The sequence below is a fragment of the Epinephelus moara genome, chromosome 1 (genome assembly GCF_006386435.1).
Source record: "Epinephelus moara isolate mb chromosome 1, YSFRI_EMoa_1.0, whole genome shotgun sequence".
In the NCBI taxonomy this organism is placed as follows: Eukaryota; Metazoa; Chordata; class Actinopteri; order Perciformes; family Serranidae; genus Epinephelus; species Epinephelus moara.
In genome coordinates, this window is record NC_065506.1 from 20,505,627 (window position 1) to 20,526,012 (window position 20,386).

Below are 20,386 nucleotides of genomic sequence, written 5' to 3' on the forward strand. Positions count from 1 at the left end.
TGGAAATTTTCGCTTTTCTTTGTTTAGGTTAAAATGCTATTAATAAGTTGATGGCACACTAAAATGTAAGTGAATTCCACCAGAAATAAAAACTCATAATTATACCATTCTCAGATGGTTCTAAGAAAACTCCAACCGAATGCAATGATTGGCCGAGTATCTTGTCTGTCTTCCCCACATGGAGGCCTCCGACTGACGTAACCACTCACGTAACTGTATTATCTTGCTTGTTGCCAGTCACCAGTACTATCTAATGTTAACATTTATGTTATATTATAAAACTCATCAGTCATCACTGACCTTGGATAGGTTTCAAAACTCTGGGGTTGTGTTTGACTGTGCAGGACAGGTAACGTTATGTTTAGTTTGCTTCTAATATAACATATAATGTAATATGACAACACAGCATCCAGTTGCTAATGGCTAATGTTAGCCTACTGTAGCGTAGCCTCTGAAACATTAACGTAATCTTCCTTGTGCGGTTCCACTTACTAGTAACGTTAACGCTACTATCTAATGTTAGCACTGTAACCTTATTCTAAAACTCATCAGTCATCACTGATTCCGGTTGAGTTTTAAAACTCCGGGGTTGCGTTTGACTCTCTTGGTTATAACGTTACACTGGCTCCCCTCTTCCGTGAATCTAATGTTACCTTGCCAACGCCTACATCTATCTACGTAATGAGGACGTAATGGAGGAGGGGGGAGTAGGCCTTTGGAGGGAGGTGGAGTTGCAGGAGGAGGAGGATGGGACTTTGGAGGGAGGCGGGATTTGTGGATGTTCAAATTTTTTCTAAGTGCTCTGTGAAATGCAAGAAAGGTAAGAGTAGCTTTAAGAGACTAAATACATCCCTTGCACCTTACTTTGAGATTATGAGCCATTTAACTGGCAAAGGTGGTTGGACACGCCCTAAAAGCACTTGCACCATACAGTTTAGACCATGTGCTATAGATTATTTTAATAGGACTCAAAGTCCTTATCCTTACTTAGTCCTTATTAAGTTTAAGGTTTTTACATTTAGGTTTTAGGTTTTTACCCTCATATATCACTGTTTCATATACATGCAGTTTATGATCTCAGCAATACTCTGACGATAATCTTCATCAACACTGCTCCAACCCAAACTCCTTCAAATACATAATAACTCTGGGGGGAAAAAACCCCACAGATCTCCTGATCAATGAAACCACTGTGGTTGCACAGCTGGACTGACCTTCCTTGAAAGAGAACGGGCAGCTGAACTATCACCAAGTTAGTTCTGGTTCTCCATTTTCTTCTGAAGCACAATACGCACAGCAATACTGAGTGGAATTCACAAACAAAAGAAGAATAAACCAAACAATGTAGAATAAATAGTCACATGTACCAAATAGGATTGAGCTGAGAAAATGAAAAAGCATTTTTACTGCCATAATTATGTTAAGTCAGTTTTATTAATACAGTGCCTAATCATTAAAAAAGTTTTCTCAAGACACCTTTCATATAGAGCAGGTCAAGACCATACGTAATTTACAGAGGCCCAACAGTTGCCCCATGAGCAAGCACTTGGCAACGGTAGTGAGGGAAAATGGCCTATTAACAGGCAGAAACCTCAAACAGAACCAGGCTGTACAGTAGGTGGGCAGCCATCTGCCTTGACCGGTTGGGTTTAGACAGAGACTGAGACTTTCCAAAGTTTGACAATCCAGCCTGAAAGCAGCATAAACCCTGGTCTGCTCTGCTGTTGTTAGTTTGAGAGCCCCCTTAACATTCAGACCTGATGCTGTCCTGCTTAATGCTGTTGGGTGGACTAGTAGATTAAAGACTGATTAGGTAAAAACTGGTGGAAAATGTGAAGATATTTTAGCATGTATTTGGGATATACTAATAAAACTTCTTTCCATTGTTTGACTGTGTAAGTCATGATGCTGCTCAGGTCCTGACATATTTGCTGCATATAGTGATACTGTGTCGTATCTGCTGCTTTCTCCACACCCCTCTTTACCCCGCCATCTCTTTAGGTATGTGTATGAGCTGGAGGCCAGTACAGGTGGTGGGACTGGTGTGAGTGACAAATATGTCATAAAGACACCAGTCGCATGCCCCACTGGGATCCAACCACCCCACAATGTAACTGTGTCGGGCCCCTACTCCATCTCTCTCGTCTGGACCACTCCTGGTGAGTAGCTTTATGAATGGATGAAAAACATTTTTTAGTCGGAAGTATTGAGTTTCAATCAAAATAATATCACATATTAGAAACCTTTTTTGTTTCTAATGATACAAACTTGTCTGTTTGCTAATGATGAATTATTTAAACTGAGGTGTAATCTGTAGTACCTAATAGGGGTGGGAATCACTAGAGGGCCTACGATACGATATTATCACGATACTTCTGTCACAATACAATATTATTGCGATATTAAATGTATTGCGATATGCTGAGTATTGCGATAAAACATATTGCAATTTATTATCTTTTTCCCAAATAATGCAAATAATTTCCCCAAATAAAAACTTTATCAACATCAGTTTTAGGTCAGAAGATAAAGTTTTCAGTCTGCTCATCTGACTTCAATAAAAAATGTGATATAAAGCGGACAGACTTACCGATACCATCACAAAATCTGTCATAAATGCTGCATACACCTGACAGTTAAACTGTTGGCAGATTTAACACCCTCTGCAAGGCCAGATTAAGCATGTGAGCAAAACACTTCACATGCAGGTATCCGGCTAACTGAATGGCAACACCCATGTTAGAAGCGTTGTCTGTTACAACGATAAGGTTTTGCATTGGTGTTTGAATGTGCCTGTAAGCAATAGTTAAGGCTATAACTATAGGTAATTTTTATAAAAACTGTTTGTCATATTTGCTGAAAAGGTCACTGTAATCAGGCAGCACTAAATGAGACAGATAGTCTGTGAAAAACAACCATACTCTGCCTACCCTATTGCCTTGTAGGGCTTCCAAAGGCATTACTGCATGTGAGTTAAAACAACTTATCAGTGCTGAGGAGTGTATCACAGCTGTCAATCATGTCAATTATTGGTCATGAACTGCAGTCAAAATGTCAAAATAGGCAGTGTTACCACTTTGTGACCCGCCATATTGAAAACAGTGGAGCCAAAATAAGGCACTGCCTACTGGCTGGATCAAACTTCTCACTTTACAGCTAAACAGTACACTAAAGTATGTTTCTGAAAACATTTTAGGTGAGATATAGGCAATTCAGTAACAGAATCTTGATTCATATTTTATCAGTGCTGCCTGGTTTGACAGTTTGACCACAGCTCACAAACAATGATTGACAGCTGCCTTAGAGCAAGTGCCATTAGAAGCAAAAGGAAGAGGACAAGGGACATGACTCCTGTGTGGATGTCGTGACATTTTGACAAAAAATTATCTTTTGTAAGTTACCAAATGTAGCTTTAACCATTCAGACCTCTGACCTATTCGGTTTATGCATGCACAAACTCACTTAGCCAAGGCTTTCAGGGTAATTGTGTGGTCACTGAGAAGTGATCACAGACAACAAGAGGGGCCAATTCAGTGTTTGTATGAATTTAAAATCTGTTTTCAGAGGGGAAAGCTCCATTTATCATAACCCTCTGACTTTAAGATCCCCACTTGTCACACTGCAGCAAAAGCTTTTCTAAATAAACCCACAATAAGTAGAACTCTTTCATTTTCACAGAAGAAACAGGGTTAACAGGGTACATATAATATATTTCTAAAGTTATTTCTCAGATAGGTTTCTACATCAAATGATTTTCCAATAATGTAAATAGCACTAACCAACACTAAAACAGTGGGTGTCACATTCATTATATTTAGATTTACAGGGCAGAAAAAATTATACTCACCGTATTAAACTGAGCAGAGAGAAGTTTTTCCTCCGTGTGAGTTGCTTCTTCCTCTGATATGAGGAGACAGAGAGAGGGGTCAGACTAAAACAAAAGCCCTGAGTAGTTTTCCATTCACCTTCTGGCCTCTCAAGTACTGGACACACACACACACATATACACAGGTTTACATGAGCATACACTCAGGGCTGAGTTTCATGCTTATGGGGCAGTGATTGTCTGCCCTAACCCATCTATCATTGACTATTACTCTCTCATTAGGCTGATTTCCCATCTCAGAAACCGCTTATAGGGCCAACTAGCAAAGACACTTCACTTTGTTGTGTGTGTGGGTGTGTGTGTGTCTTTTGTTTCTTTATGTTTGTGCCTGTGTTTATGCATGCGTCTTTGTACAGGTTTGTGTGTGTGTATGTGTATGTGTGTGTGTGTGTGTGTGTGTGTGTGTGTGTGTGTGTGTGTGTGTGCGCGTGCATATGTGTGTGTGCACGTCACTGTGGAGACATTTCCATAGGCAGGCCTATTCTATTGTCATTACGGGTTGATTTTAAAGGTGAGGAAATATCGGCTGGGTTCTCACGCTTGGTTAACTCCGTGAGCCCAGAATCTGGAGTGTTTTCGACTTGTGTGTGTATGTGTGCGTGCCAGACTCTCTGACAGTTTGTCTGTCGGTGTGTACGTACATGCAAATGTGTTTGTGTCTTCATATGCATACATTGACTGCCAAAGCAATGACGTATGGCTATTAAAAAGACATTTACTTTAGGATCAATTCCTCCATGGTGGTGTCTGTGTCTGTCTTTGTGTGTGTCTGTGTCTGCGTGTGTGTGTGTGAGATCACTTTGTATATGTGCAAGTGTACATGTGTGCATTTGTAATTGTGGGCATCGTGTGTGAAATAGGAGATGGCAAAGCAGCTGATTGGTTGTAAATAATAGAACTTAAATATCACAGTGACGATTAACCCTCTATGGCTGAGCAACACACTGATCAAAGAGAGATGCATTATGACCCCTCTGTGTGTGTGTGTGTGTGTGTGTGTGTGTGTGTGTGTGTGTGTGTGTAGGTGCTTGTGTGCATATGTGAGTTGGGGGGTGAATAATTGAAGTCTTTCATTTGTCTGGTAATCAGTTCGTTCTCGAGATATCCAGAGTTCATGAATGTTGAATAACCCATCACAATACAGTTGGCCTGAATTATGGAAAAACCTCCGGTGAGAATATTAACAAAGTCTAGGTGCGTGTGTGTGTATCTATGTGGGTGTTTCTGTATGTATACATTTGTGTGTTTTTATCTGGTTGTGAGACCACGGTGCCAGGATTGTGAAGGCGAGATCAGTCGGTTTTAAGGCAAAAATATGAGCAAATATGCGTGTGTGCTTGCAGGAAATTATATATTGAACAGAAAGTTCCTTCTTTACTTGAGTTTATTCATATCCTGCAATTTCAGTGCAGAGTACAACTTTAGATAATGAAATATAAACTTAAAGGTCTTGACTATAATCTTTACTGTTTTTGGTACAATTCTGTTCCAAAACTGTCTGGTAGTGAGCAACATGGAGTAAAATGAGTGTAGAACTAGTGAATTAAAATCAATAGTTATGCTCTTACTTACCTTTCAAAGCAGAATGGTCTCAGTCAATGGCCTTTTTGTAGTATAGTTTGCATGGTACAGCCTATTGTATTCAGCAAAGGTGTGAACAAATTCAATGACTCAACTCATCAGTGACATGTTACCTTACTCGGATTGAGCCTTTTGACTTGACTGTACTTGATACCTTCTCCCAAGCCCAAAGATTAAAAAAATATGTTATTTAAAAGCCATGAATCAGTCATTTCCCTTCGTTCCCTGAATTAACCAACACCAACGCTATCTTTCCTTGCACTTCAACACTTAACTCCGCAGATCCACTTTGTTTGAACCAGTCTGACAGCATCCAGTCAAGTTGCTGGAGAGAACCATGAAGAACTAATGTTACTTTACTAAGCACCAGCTTGAAAAGAAGATACCAACGACAATTTCATTTGCAGACAAAAAATATGTGGTGGTCAACAAAAAACAACTTATAGTACCTAAAATGTGCAGGTCAAAAATTACAAACATAGACACAAAAAGTTTCAGCAAAGTTGATTTAACAAATAAATACATATAATTTATCTGCACTCTGTTTTGGAAAGTCATGGAGTTTCACAGTCACATTTTCTAGGCCTGAAAAACTCATGGCATATGTAAAGAGCATTGAAAGTTTTGGAAAAGTCATGGAATTTTTTTGTGTTTGTAATGAATTTTTTACAGCAATCTTCCTTGAATAACCTGTCATGTAATTTAATGAAACATTACGGCAAATTTATTTTCTGCAGCTGTTGATGTGTGATATTGTTTTGTTTACCATCACATACTGTATGATTCTTCATTTTCTCCCCACTTTGTGCTTTCTCCTTTTCCACAGCCCAGCTCAACAGAAGCCAGCCTGTAACCTACAACATCCTCTTAAATCCAGGAAGTGCCAACACCATAGAGCATCGCGCTGGCCAATACCGGCGCCTCACTGTGACAGGTCTAGAGCCATTCACCGTCTACTACATCAGAGTGCAGGCCTGTCAGATTGGTAAGTATTTGATTATATTGATCTCAATTTAAAATATTTAATATCCTTAATAAGACAGTTAGGTGTGTGCTGTAAAGACCAAAGTTTCAAAAAATATATACACTGTTAAACTGAGGAATTGAATGAGTTCAGCATAAAGAAACCGCTGTACACGGCAGCACTACTTGTGGTTGACAAGCAAATCTGTTTTACACAGGCTTTGCTCCATAAGAAGTTTTATAATCCTGAACACTGTCATCTGCAAATCTGCACAGTGAAATGTGCATCAACTTAAATAGTGAGGTCAGTTAGATTCAAAGTTTGAAGGTAGTTAAAGCAGATTTATTGCCAGTGTACACTAAAGATTGCCAAATTAATTCAATTCCTGACACCTTGTTAGATGCATTTACATCATGCTACTACATCACATGATGTGAGGGGTGAGAAGACCTATGGTGCAGTCTGTGGCTAACCAGTTGAACAGAGATGTTTATCTACACTATTGCCCTTTTTTCACTGGCTTGGTATAACCCACTTTAGCCACAGTGTGGCAAGTCGATGAGCTATTACAACAGCCTCATGTAAAAGGATGACCACACTGACCTGTGATATGTTGCTCTTCTCCTTACCACAGTTGAACAGGTCCCACTAAGCCCTTGACAGAGCTGTATTATTGAATGGATTGACTCAAAAATGTGCCATTATGCAAGATTATCTAAAAAAAATACATTTTGCATTCAAAAATTTGTAGTTTGTGGTTAGTTTTTGTTTTTCTGCTTTCAAAGAAAATTATGGATTCAGTTATCAACTTTCCCATGAGTTCAGAGGCTCATTGAGGTGTGTTTGGAGGGAAAATTCTGACATTAAAACATCCACAGAAATTAACAGACAGATTGTCAACAATGGAGATTGTTGGAACTGCAAGAAAGAATTCAGAAAATTTATAAATCAAAAATAATTTCTGCTTTTGAGAGTTTCTCTCCCACCATTTATTGGCTTTCATTCCACATGGAAAGTCTTTTCAAGTAATAGGTCAATGTGTTATGAAGAAAAAAGCTTAGACTTTTAAACACCAAATGTTTTACCAGTATGTTTTAACAACATTGTGCTGAGTTAGCATTACATAAACACGAATTATCTGGTCAGCAATATCTTTTCCAAATGGAGCAGCCATTGCTTTACATCAGCCATGTCCCTCACTGTTGTAACAGTAAATTTTGGTTAAAACACATATCCCCACCCCTACGGAAAAGTAGCATAGTTTCAGTATAGTATAGTATAGTGTAGTGTATTGATGATTTTGTTTCATTCATTAAAAGAAACAAATGTACTAACATTTTCCTAGAAATGTGTTTGGCTCGAGACTAATTGCTCCTGTTTTGCCTGTTGGAGATGGGTGTGGAGTAGGAGAGGGTGTGTATGCTCGGACTTTAGAGACCGCCCCAGAAGGTTTAATGCCCCCCACAGTGAAGGCAGCTGGAGCCCGTGTCCTGGAGATCCACTGGTCACCTCCCAAAAAACCCAACGGACTCATAACATCCTATCATATATACAGGTAATATACACACACAAAAATTCACATGTATAAAGTATATATACCCACATACAAAAATGGAAATGTGCTTGCTTGTGTATGACACTGCAACATATGACCAGTGTCTACTTTATTATGCATACCAGTTCTGGTAAGGACCCCTTTTTCCTCTGGAATTTTAGAGGGATTCAACCATCAAACAGAACATTGATGATTTTACTGAGGGCATATTTCCCCTCATGCCAAAAAGAATGCAATGGGTTGAGATCTAAGGAGCAAATGGCCAAATTTGGCCACACAGTGTGTTTGCCCTTTGTCTTTCAAAGTTAACCTTATAACTGTTCCTTTAACAACTTGTGCATTTTCTGATCTGCAACCTCTATTTTTATGTTATGGTAACTTTAGCTATTCGGTTGAGATAAGGGGAAGATTACCTTAAAGGTAATATCTATAAACAGATATCTACATATGTATGCAGATATCTGTTGGCAACAGTACTACCCATCCATTTTCAACCACTTATCCAAAGCCGGGTTGTGGGGGCAGCAGTACTCCAAATGCCCCTCTCCCCAGCAATGCTTTCCAGCTTCCCCTGGGGGATCCCGCGGTGTTCCCAGGCCAGATGAGATACGCAATCCCTCCAGCGTGATCTGGGTCTGCTCTGGGGCCTCCAACCAGTTGGATGTGCTCAGGCCACCTCTAACAGGAGGCGCCCAGGATGCATCCTGATCAGATGCCCGAACCACCTCAACTGACCCCCTTCCAGGCAAAGGAGCAGCGGCTCTACTCCAAGCTCCCTCCAGATGCCCGAGCTCCTTACCCTATCTCTAAGGCTGAGCCCAGCCACCCCACGGAGGAAACTCATTTCAGCAGCTTGTATCTGCAATCTCATTCTTTCAGTCATTACCCAGAGCTCATGACCATAGGTGAGGGTTGGGGTGTAGATGGACCAGTTTATCGAAAGCTTTGCCTTCTGGCTTAACTCTCTCTTCACCACGACGGTCCAGGACAGCACCCGTATTACTGCAGATGCCTCGCCAAACCGCCGATCTATCTCACACTCCATTCTACCCTCACTCCTGAACAAGACCCCGAGATACTTGAACTCCTTCACCACTCCCAACCCGGAGGGGGCAATCTACCGTTTTCCGGCATAGAACCATAGTCTGAGACTTGGCGGGGCTGACTCTCATCCCAACCACTTTGTCAACAGCACTAGATTTTGGTATCAGAAGCATTCTGGTTTCCGTGTGTAGTTTGAGTCATATTCACCAGTTACATTTGAACAGGCTTTTGTTGACTGCAGGTAAAGAGTCCTTGTGGAGAGCAAAAGAGGTGGAACGCACTGGCTGAAATGCAATCTCGGAACCCACTGGCTATCATCTGATGATGATTTAGCTTTTCATTTGCTTTTTTGTAATTTTTCTGCATTTATATGCAGATATCTGTTTATAGACTTTACCAAAGTGTTGTCTGGATTTGTCTCAAGTTGCTAATTGAAGTGCAAACAGTGAGTGGTGCATGGAAGAGGAAGTCTTGGCCCGGATATCAGCTTGGTAGACTGGATGATCCGGAAATATACTGTAAGGGTTCTGACAGACGATATAGGTGATGGGTTCAGAACTTGCCGTCAAGCTTAAAAGAAACCAATACTTTCAGGCAACAGTATCAAAGTCACATGCTTTGCACACCCAACCACAGCCTGACCTCCTACCTAAGACTTTTTTCACAGTTGTGTCACAACGCTGTCATAACAATTATAACAATGATGCATAATGACAATGGGTGTCATCTTTAGATGTGACTGTCTCAAATTTAGAAATAATATTTGCCTCTGGTGTTGTGCATCACATCTCCATCTGAATCATCTGAGTGATCATAACTTGACAAGAATGTCTGCAAAAATGTTTTTTCTAACAACTGGAATTCTTATATGAGCAAAATTTTGAATTAATTAGATTTGGCCACATTTTTCAACTCTGCCATTCGTGCTGCTGTTATGTAGTTGTGCACTTTGAGCTGTACTGTACTTCTGCACATCGCTGACGTACTCAAGTGTTTGTTTGTTTTTTTTCTTTTTTCTTATTTTATTGACTGTGAAATAAAGTAGACATTTTTCAGAGTTCAGTAGCCATTTCTGAAGAATGAATGTACAATGTGCTTTTTGAATGGGACTGGCTGTCTGGAGGAGCAAGGCTTTTTTGATTATAAGAAAGTGTACTGAAAGTGGATGATGATGAATCAAACAGACATAGAAATAACATACACAAAGTTGCTTTGAAATTCGTCTGTACTCATGCAAACCAATGTGACAATGTGCTCATGTTATGTCCTCTGTCACTACAACACAAATGAACCAGAAGTAACACACATAAATCACATACACATACTCTGTGCATACATATAATATATATTTTTACCTTTACATATAGAAGAGCACAGACGTTTTAGTGACATACCTTCAGGCAAATGTCTGCTTACCAATCTACGCACTAAGTGTGTGTGTGTGTGTGTGTGTGTGTGTGTGTGTGTGTGTGTGTGTGTGTGTGTGTGTGTGTGCATCTGCGCGTGTGTATTAATGCATGCTGAAGGTCGTGGTCTGCTTGTTGACCAAAGACTGTGTGATCTGTATGCAGGGTCAGACCAGACTAAGCCCTTTAAGTCCTCAGGAAACACACATTAGCATAGCAGTTCACACACACACACACACTGACACACCTGGCATGATCAGACTCAGACAGACAGGGACTTGGATAAAATAGGAAAATCTCTCTCACACTCACACCTGAAACCCTACATAATCACAGACAAAGGGGCTTACCAAGACATCAGGTTGCTTGCATCAGCCAGGGACTTGCACATGATGTTTAAGACGTGCCGTTACATTTTTTATTTCAGTTCAAAAACTAAGTATGCTTATTTTTAGTACACTAAAGTATGCTATCATATACTTAAATACTTTAAAAAAAAACATATGTGAAAATGCCTTTTTTAATTCAAATATAATTCAAGTAAATTTTAAATATCTAACTAAAATGAAAGGATTCTGTGTGTGTGTATGTCTGTCCTTCGATTTTCTCAACAACTATTCCTCTGATTGACTTTACACTGGTGGTATATTGCTGGGGACTCAAGGAAGCGCAGTGTTCAGCGCAAGCTCTTGAGACCTACGGGACACATTTAGTTGCAGTGCATCACTACTACCAGAAGTACACACTATGTACTTTTACACTGCCGAACAGCGTGTTGGGTACAGCTAGCTCCTCGCCACGCTCTACAGAACAGTCAAGATCAGATGAAGAAAGAGAGACCGGAGATATTACATTGGAGCGACCTCAGACATTTCAGACATCTGAGATGTAACTTTTGGAATGAATGCTTTTGTTCCCAGAAATAGCCTGGTCCCAAAGAGCTAGGTGTTAGCAAATTATGCTTGTATTCGCAAGGAAGCATGGTGTCGTATGTGAATTTTTTTGGATGAGCAGTTCTCGAGAAAGCTGCAAGCAGCAACACAGAAGGCCATGCAGTCAGCTTGTTCTGAACAGACACTGCACTAATATTGCAAATACACAAAAAGTAAAACATCGGTACACTGTAGTACTTAGAAAGTTGTACAAAGTACAGTGTAAGTGGTTTCAATTTCAGATAACTATATTATTTTTTGATAAATAAATCAAAAAATATATATATTGAACATGTAATCATGAATGGCTGATTCAAGAATTTATTCTGTTATAGGCGTCCAGTAGGAACACAGGAGGAGCTACTGGTTTTCATCTGGTCCAGTGGGCCACTTGAATTCTTCGATGCAAGCCCTGCCCTGCGACCCTTCAGCTATTTCCAGTACAGGGTTCGCTCCTACAACTCCAAAGGCTCAGTTCTGAGCCAATGGGCTTTAGCTCAGACCTTAAAGGCAGAACCACAAGATATGGCCCCTCCCACTGTCACACCCACCGGTGAGTTCACCAAGTCACTTAAAAACTGGTATGGTTAAAATGTTCTTACATTGAATCACTGTAAGACTCCCATGTGCTGTGCGCTTTGTTAGGTGCATACTCAGCCCATCTGAAATGGAGTGAACCAGGACAACCCAACGGCCTCATTTCCCATTATAGACTGGTTTACAAGAAGCACCAACAGGACCCAACGCTCAACTCAACTGCTGTTACTGCTCTCACTGTGGAGGTAAATGCACACATACACATAGATGCACACACAAGCGCAGTGAATGCTGGATGATGGGAGCATGGATGCATCTATCTATGAGGACAGTCTCCTTGATCATGTTGTTTTCTCATATCATTTGGCCTGAGCTGCACACAGCTTCAAAGTGATTCTTTGTGCTTTATAGAATTGCTCACACATGTAAAAACTTGTGAGCACAAAGTGAGACCTATGTAGGAATGCCTGTAAATGTACATTTATAAGCAAAGCAAAGTATATGGTTTATATACATATATAATATACAGCAAAATATATAGGCGTGTGTGTGTGTGTGTGTGTGTGTGTGTGTGTGTGTGTCTGTTGTCATTTGTGATGCATGTGAAGAAATTTGGACTCTACCTGTGGTGCTGGTGCCATCTGTTTGCCAGTGAGGGGCCTGAAGACACACACACACACACACACACACACTGCCCATGGTCTGCTATTCTCCAGGGACCTTCCCACAAGTCTGTGCCATGCCTGATTCTCCAACACAGGAAATAACCATAAGCATGCTCCCTCAAACCACACACACAGACGTATACACACACAAACCCTCACACAGACTCACACATGTACTGTACGTGCACACATATTCTACTGTTAACGGATGTCATCTAGTCTAAATATGAGTTGGCAGCTCAGTAAGCACGCTAAGTTCACCCAAAGCTGCAATGGGATATTTGCCAACAGTGCTAGCATCCTCTCTGCACACCACCACACACCTGTATGTGTGTGTGTGTGTGTGTGTGTGTGTGTGTAATAATATCTGAAACTCAGTCTTTCAAGCAGTAGTGATCGATGACAGAAAAGAGAAAGGAAGAAAAAAAAACAGACAGAGATGAACAGAGATTTAAAGATGACGTGGAGAAAAAGTGACATTGTAATGAAAACATCAGAATTTACACACTTATCAAAAAAAGATGGGCAAAAGACAGAGAGAGACAGATTGTTAGAACAAAGAACAATACAGTTAATGGAGAGGGTGATGAAGAGAAAAGAATGAGTGAGACCAAAAGAGAGCTGAAGGGGGAGAAAAGACAAGTGGAGGAACAAGAGGGGGGCGAGACAGAGTGATAGATAGGGAAAAGAGGGTGGAGAGCGAAAGGGGGAGAAGAGGTAGAAGCATAGATCTATATTCTGTCCATACGAGTGGCCTCTTCTCCCTCGGTGACCTTTGGCTTGTCACTCATAATTAATACAAGATGTAAATGGAGACCTTTCACCTTCTCATTGATATGGAACACTCTGTGTTTGCGTGTGCGTGTGTGAGGTTGTGTATGTGTGAGAGGCTCATTGACATGGCAAAGACTTATTTTGGTGGCGGTCATTTGTCACGCAGGTGCCTTCGCCACATGCGCTCGTTTGTTTAGGAATACACAAAGAAAGTGGAAATGAGAAACAAAGTTTGGAGGGAACTTGTAAAGAGCAGGCCACAGAGGCTTCTGCAACATTTGTGTCTTGACTTTTTGCTGAAAAGATTTTATGATATATTGGGTAGATGTTTGAGAGTTAAGAGGCAAAGGAATTGAAGAAGCAGCCGGAAGGAGGGCTATAATCTATAAAGTATTTTCTTTTCTATTGCATGCTTTATCCTGACTTCTTTATTAGTTACTTTGTTAACTTATCCTCCACTTAATGTCCACTAATCCACTCATTCTTTTCTGCTCATAATTTCTTAGTTGGTGGATGTATTGTTTATGTGTGTGTATGTCTGTGTCCATTTGGTATGTGTGTATTTGCGTGTGTATTGATCTCAGGCTGGGCTGGGAACCCTGCTCTGTGCCAGCTTGGCTGATTAATGGGGTCGTCATGGCAATCGGACGGAATGAGGGTACGAAGCGCAGGCGGCCTGCCTCACTAGACCCCTACGCGCCGTTTGGCGCACACACAGTCTCGCGCACACTCACACACACATACCCACCCACACCCACACCCACCCACACACACACACACACACACACAAATTCACTCTCCATGCTTTACACCTTTCTGACAGACATGTTAGTCACTCACACAACCCTGTCAAGTTTCTTTTCTTGCATCGTGGTTCCCTTACTTTTATTTTGCTTTAAGTTTTTCTTTATTATTTGCTTTTCTTCTATTTCCTTTTAAAATTCTTCCTCTTGGTGTTCACTTTTTATTGAATTTACCATCTTTGGATTAAGATCATTTTGCCTTCCTCAAATTCTGGCCAAAGGCAACTAAACTTACAAATCTGTTTCATGCGCTTGCCCTCGCCTCATGCCTCCCCACGATCTTCTCCGCTCTTCTATCCTCCATCACCCTTTCTGTCCTTTTCCCTCATCTTTTTCTGCTCACACCTTTTGGTATCTTGCATCTCTTTCATATTTTCCTGCCTGTTGTCTCATTTTCTTCCTCCTCAATCCCTCCTGTCTGTGGTCTCTGTCCTGTTTTCCTCTGCACCCTGCTATTTCTCTACCTACATTTCCTTCCACCCCACCCTTAATTTCCTCAGCTCCTCTTTTCCATCTGCCCTCTCTTTTCTCACCATTTGTACAATCCTCCACATTTAACCCTTCTCTACACGTCCTCAATCTCGTATCTCTTCCCTTGCTCCTTTTGCACCTCCTCTCCCTCCTTCAGTCACTCTCCTCTCCTCTCTTTTCTCCCTCCATCCTCTTTTTAAATCCTCCTGCTTCATGTATTTCCCTGCATACCACCTCCCTTTTTCTCCTCCTTTACTCTTCTGTCCTTTCCTCCCTCCCTTGGCTCTTCCAGATGTTACACTGTGGCCCTTGGGATCACTGGTGAAGTTAGACCACGTGCATACATATGTGTGTGTGTGTGTGTGTGTTTCACTGTATGTGAATACATATGTCTGAATATGGTTGCATGTGTGCTTGGTGTGCATGCATAACATATTTTTGTTTGTGTGTACAACAATGTGTGTGTGTGTGTGTGTGTGTGTGTGTGTGTGTGTGTGTGCGTGCATGCGTGCATGCGTGCGTGTGTGTGTGTGTCAGAGTGTGTGCGTGTGTGCTGTATTAATACATCCCATTGATCAGAGCAGGACCCCTGACAGTCATCATCCCTGAGAACCATCTGGCCGACGCCTGACGCTCCCTCACCCAAACACAAGCTGACACCCTATTAATCTGCTACCGCCATGCATACATATGTGTGTGTGCGTGTGTTTTAGTGTGTGTGAATGAATGAATCTGTGAGAGCGTGCGGAAGAGAGAGTGTGTAATGTGTATGTAAGAGGTTATGTGTAGAGTATGCGTTAACATTTCTGCCGTGTCCATGTTTCTGTGTACGTGTATGCGTGTGTATGTGTGTCTGTGGGTGTGTGCTCCAACCCCAAACCATGCACACACATACGAATGTGTACACACACCACTCTGCCATCCGCCAACAACAGCCGGCGCTGAAGGGAGCTGAAGGGTGCTTGGAAATTAAGGTTATTACACAAATTGAGCCATATGGTCTAAATATTTCAGAGCTGAAATTTACTAGGCAATAAAAATGGCCCCTACCTCGGTAATGGTGTAAATTACAGCTTAACCACCAGCGCTAATGATGTCCTTCTGTACACCCCGTAACCAACCGTACATGAAGGACACATTGTTTAAAAAATACCCCAGGAAAAGCAAGAGAGAGGGAGAGGGGAAAAGGGAAGAAGGGATGGGGATAGAGGAGGAAGGATGGAGTGAACAGGGGTAAGAAGGAAGTGAAAGAGATGAGGGAAGAGGAGTGTGAGGAAAGAAGAGCGATAGATAGAGAGAAGGAGATGGAGAGAAAGAGAGTGATTAATATAGAGAGTGGAGAAAGAGAGGGAGAGAGAGAGCTAGCAGCATGTTTACAATCTGTTAGTTTACCATTAAGAGCCCGTCAGAGAGCGCGGGACAGCGAGGGCCAGCCGGCGAACTGTGTCTCAAAGCCGACATGAGGTTTCAGTGTGTGTGTGTGTTTGCATGTGTGTGTGTGTGTGTGTCACCTGCACAGTCAGAATGTGTGTATTTAGGCATGCGCAGTCGGGAGACGTATAAAAGTATGGACGTGTTATCAGAATATGTGGTGTGTACTTAGACCTGAATGGTGTGCAGGTGGGTTGAATGATTAGGTTTGGACAAACAAGTAATACATGGTGTGAACACAGTATGAATACAGATGCATAGTTTTGGAATACTGTATGTGTGCATGTGTTTGATGCATGGGTATGATTGTATAAGCACAGTAAGGATGTGATCAAATAGGGGTACAGTTTCACCTGCTCGTATTCAAGGCAAAAACATGAGCATCATCTAAAGGACGGAGTACAGCTCAGCTGTCATGTTTCCTGGGTGACACGCATGTAAGCTAACCTGAACTACAGAAGAGCACCATGCTATTGAAAATAAAAGTTAGGTCTGCTTTCACTCGCAAACCTATTCTATGCTTATTATTTGACTACTCAGTGGGAAAATGTCTCCATCTTGCCCAGCGCAGGCCATTGTCAAAACAAAGAGCACATGCCTGACTGCAACAGCATTTTGGGAAATATACTTAATTTGCTTTCAACGAGATCGATACTGCTATCTTATCTGTTAAACTGATATGAAGCCACAGCCAGTTAGCTTAGCTTAGCATAATGAAGCAGGGGCAAACAACTAGCCTGGCTCTGACCAAAAGTAACAATCTCCTCCAACCAGCACCTCTAAAGCTCACTAATTAACACATTATAAAATGAAATAAATAATAATATAATGAATGAAATGATAAGTACAAAAACAACAATTTTGGGTTTACAGGGGGCTATGAAACTATTTCTGTGTGAATATAGGCTCTTTCAGACACATCAGTTTGAGCTGCGCCAAGTGGAACGCTGCTACTAGGCACGTGCTTTACTTTATGTCGCAAAAAGCCAGTGTGATGCAGCGCAAGCCAAAAGAGCCTTATTTCAATGACTTTCTTGAGTCTGCACTGGTTGTCGGGCAACCTTACATCGGCAACAAGACTCAAAAAAGGAAAATTTCCCAAAATGTCCAACTAGTCCTTTAAGTTTTATCTAGTTCAAGCTGTATAGCCATCATCTCCAATAATATTCTAATCAGAATGTCGCAAGTAAAATTAACAGCTGATTTTCCGTCATCATTAATTTGCAGTGTTTCTGTGCAGTATCGTCTTGTGTTTCTATATTTGCAGTAAATCTCTGTATTTTGCCATGGTTTTGTCAAAGTGGTGATGGTGTGTTCTCATTAGCTTGTGTGTTTTTCTGTTTGCTTGTTTTCTTAAGTGGCAGTCCATTGAGCTCCATCAACCACCATAGTTTTCATGTCATGAAAATCAGGATATAATGTAATAGAATAGAATGCTTAACATTATGTATTTCAATTAGTCTGGCTCGTTTAAGCCATGTTAAATGAAAATAAATCTGTTGTGGCATGGAACCAGGATTTGACATCAGCTGCACTTGTTGCTTTGCACCCCCTTTTACTTTCTGTTTAGTTATCCTCTTTGTGTCGCTTAACCACCCAAGACACAGAGCAGAGAATAGAGGGTGGTCAAAGGAATAGGAATGACAAGACTTTGCCCTTGTTCTCAGTGACACCCTTTAACAAATGAGGGAGACAAAGGAGTGGAGGCAAGAGAGCAATGCAGAGCTGAGTGCACAGAGGGTGAGGAGAGAGGGATGAGGAGGTTGAGAGGGCAGGAGGAGACAGGTGAAGAGAGGAAGGAAGGATTAGAGGGGAGAATAAGGAGACTCAGATGCAGAGTTCGTCGGGCCCTCGGCCTATCAGACCCCTTAGTCCGAGGTCTCCAACTCTGATTGGAGGGCTCTCAGCATTCTGCATAAACAGCCAAATAATCAGGCTGCAACACTCCCTCTTCTCCTCGCTGCAATCTTTCTCTCTGTCCCCTCATCTTTTTCACACCTCCTCCTTCTAACGCTCCATACCGCTCAGTCCTCCCTCCATCACTGAATTTCCATCTGGGTTTTCTCTACCTCTGTCACAAATTACAGTTTTTATGTTATTCTTATCCACCATCTTTGCCCCCCTCCATCGCCTCCTCTTCTGTCTCCCTCTCACTCTTTCAAGTGATTTTTTTTTTTCAAGTGAATTTATATTCTCCTACTTCCTTTCCTTCCCCCTCTCTTTGTCTCTCACTCTCTTTCTCTCAGTAATGACAGGTTGTGTGTTATTGTGTGTCTGTCTGTGAAGAGGCCACACCATCCAGTGTAGTGCTCTCCACTTGTCTTAATGGGTGTTTAGTGCAGCAACTGCGATACGATGGTCATCACTTTAGAGGAATGCTGAGTGTGAGTGCTTATAAGAGAGAAGAAACAAAAGGAGTTTAGTATGTTTGTGATGACTGAGTCCATTCAACTCTGGAGTAAGGCAAGTGTGTGTGTCGGTGTGTGTGTGAAAATTTGTAACTGAATCCTTGTCTAGTGTTTATTTTGGTAGTGGGCTGTACTTCTGACTGTAGTCTGGAGGAGGCTGTCATCCTCACAGCCTGAATGGAGTATTTGTATTTGGCCTTTTCCATTATGATCCTCAATTGGGTGTTATATTTTTATTTCTCTTTCATACATGTGGATCTTTAGTTATGGGTTCATGTAGTGCTGTATATTGGCCTTCAGGATGAGGCCAGTTACGTGAACAATCTTGAATTCACAGCCCTAAAAGTCAGTTCCGTTCAGCTTAGTCTTACTTCAGTTTTGTCCCCCATCTCTACCCACCCAAAGACAGAAAAATGCCAAAATAGATTATTGGATTTGTTTTACAAACCAGTCATTAATTAAAACCAGCAGCCTTAGTAAAAAAATACATTAAAATATGTAATGATTTGACCTGCCTGATGGAATTAAGCTTAGATAAAACTACATGCAAAGACAAACACATGCTCCCTCATTTCAATTTCAGCAGATACTGTATCTGTGGTTTCTAAGCATGCCGTCCCTCACTTGCCAGAATTTGTCCACTGCTCTTTGGCCACATCACACATACACACACACACACACACACACACACATATACACACACCAAATATGCTGTTCCCGGGGTCTAGAGCTGCCAAAGCCAATCATGGCTGTCGGTGTGAAGTGGGCATGCCTGTTCCAGACCCCTGCAGTCCCTCTCTATGTCTGTGCTGGCCACAGACAAAACACATGCCTAATGGCACTCTGTGTGTCTGTTAGTGTGTTTCCGCATGTGTGTGTACGTGCCGCACGGTCGTCTGTATGTGTCAGGGTTTGTCTAACGCACACTGACTAGCAGGGACACCCACGCAGGGCATTTGCAAACAGACACAGGGCAATTGTTCCAGCAGCATTGAATTAGGCATGCACACATAAATATGTGTACACACACACACATACACACACACAAACTTGGCTTGAGAGCTTGGCATGGGGCGCGAGAGAGCAGCGTGTGGTGTACTGGCTCACCTCAGAAACCTCCGAAAACAATTACTGCTCTCACAGGGCTGGTCAGGGCACAGCTTGTACTAATAGACTGGACTAAAGAACTGAATTGAATTGAATTGAACTGAATTGAATTGAATTGGAGTGAATCTGATCATAGGATGTTTTACCACACACTGAAATAACTAAGGCACATAAGAAAAGGTGAAACAGCAGGGTGCTTTATTATCTCTCCAGGACTTAATATGACGGAGCAGAGAGGCCAGAGACGGCCTATGAAGTGAAAGATCCCGAAGGCAGACCAAGTGAACCCCATTCACCTATCATTAGGCATGCTTCTTTCATGTATGTTCTTAGGCACTCACTTTACTTTTACCTGCGCATCTGTGTGTGTGAGCGAGAGACAAAGAGAGAGAAAGAGAGCATGTGTGTGCGTACGTGCATGCACGTGTGTAGCCATATGCTAATGTTGGTCTATCTCTCTGTCTCTGTCTCTCTGCGGGGCCCAGTGCTGGGGCCTTTGTGAGATAATCAGCATAATTCTTTTGACAAATACACATGGTTATTCTTAATTAGTATCACACACTGTCCCCCCGGCCGCACCATGCCTCTCCACCTGAATATCACACACACACACACACACACACACACACACGCACACAGCTGTGCACTTGCACTTATACACATGTGTCCAAGGGACACATGGGTACAAAACAAGATGCATGCAGATGTGGGCTTGTTAGGATACATGCAAATGCACACAAATAAACACCACTACCAGTATATTTGCGCAAGGTTCAAGGTGCACACATGCACACTGACCCTTTCATATAGGCTCCACATGCA

General features: G+C 41.7%; 1 protein-coding gene across 1 annotated transcript in view; it reads left to right on the top strand.

The window, feature by feature from the left end:
• ush2a (Usher syndrome 2A (autosomal recessive, mild)) overlaps positions 1-20,386 on the top strand; it is a 256,530-nt gene that overhangs the window by 211,738 nt on the left and 24,406 nt on the right. Inside the window, exons 71-75 of the mRNA XM_050054481.1 lie at positions 2,002-2,159; positions 6,294-6,452; positions 7,824-7,986; positions 11,704-11,921; positions 12,014-12,150. Coding sequence (XP_049910438.1) covers positions 2,002-2,159; positions 6,294-6,452; positions 7,824-7,986; positions 11,704-11,921; positions 12,014-12,150 — 835 coding nt within the window. The remainder of the gene's footprint in view (positions 1-2,001; positions 2,160-6,293; positions 6,453-7,823; positions 7,987-11,703; positions 11,922-12,013; positions 12,151-20,386) is intronic.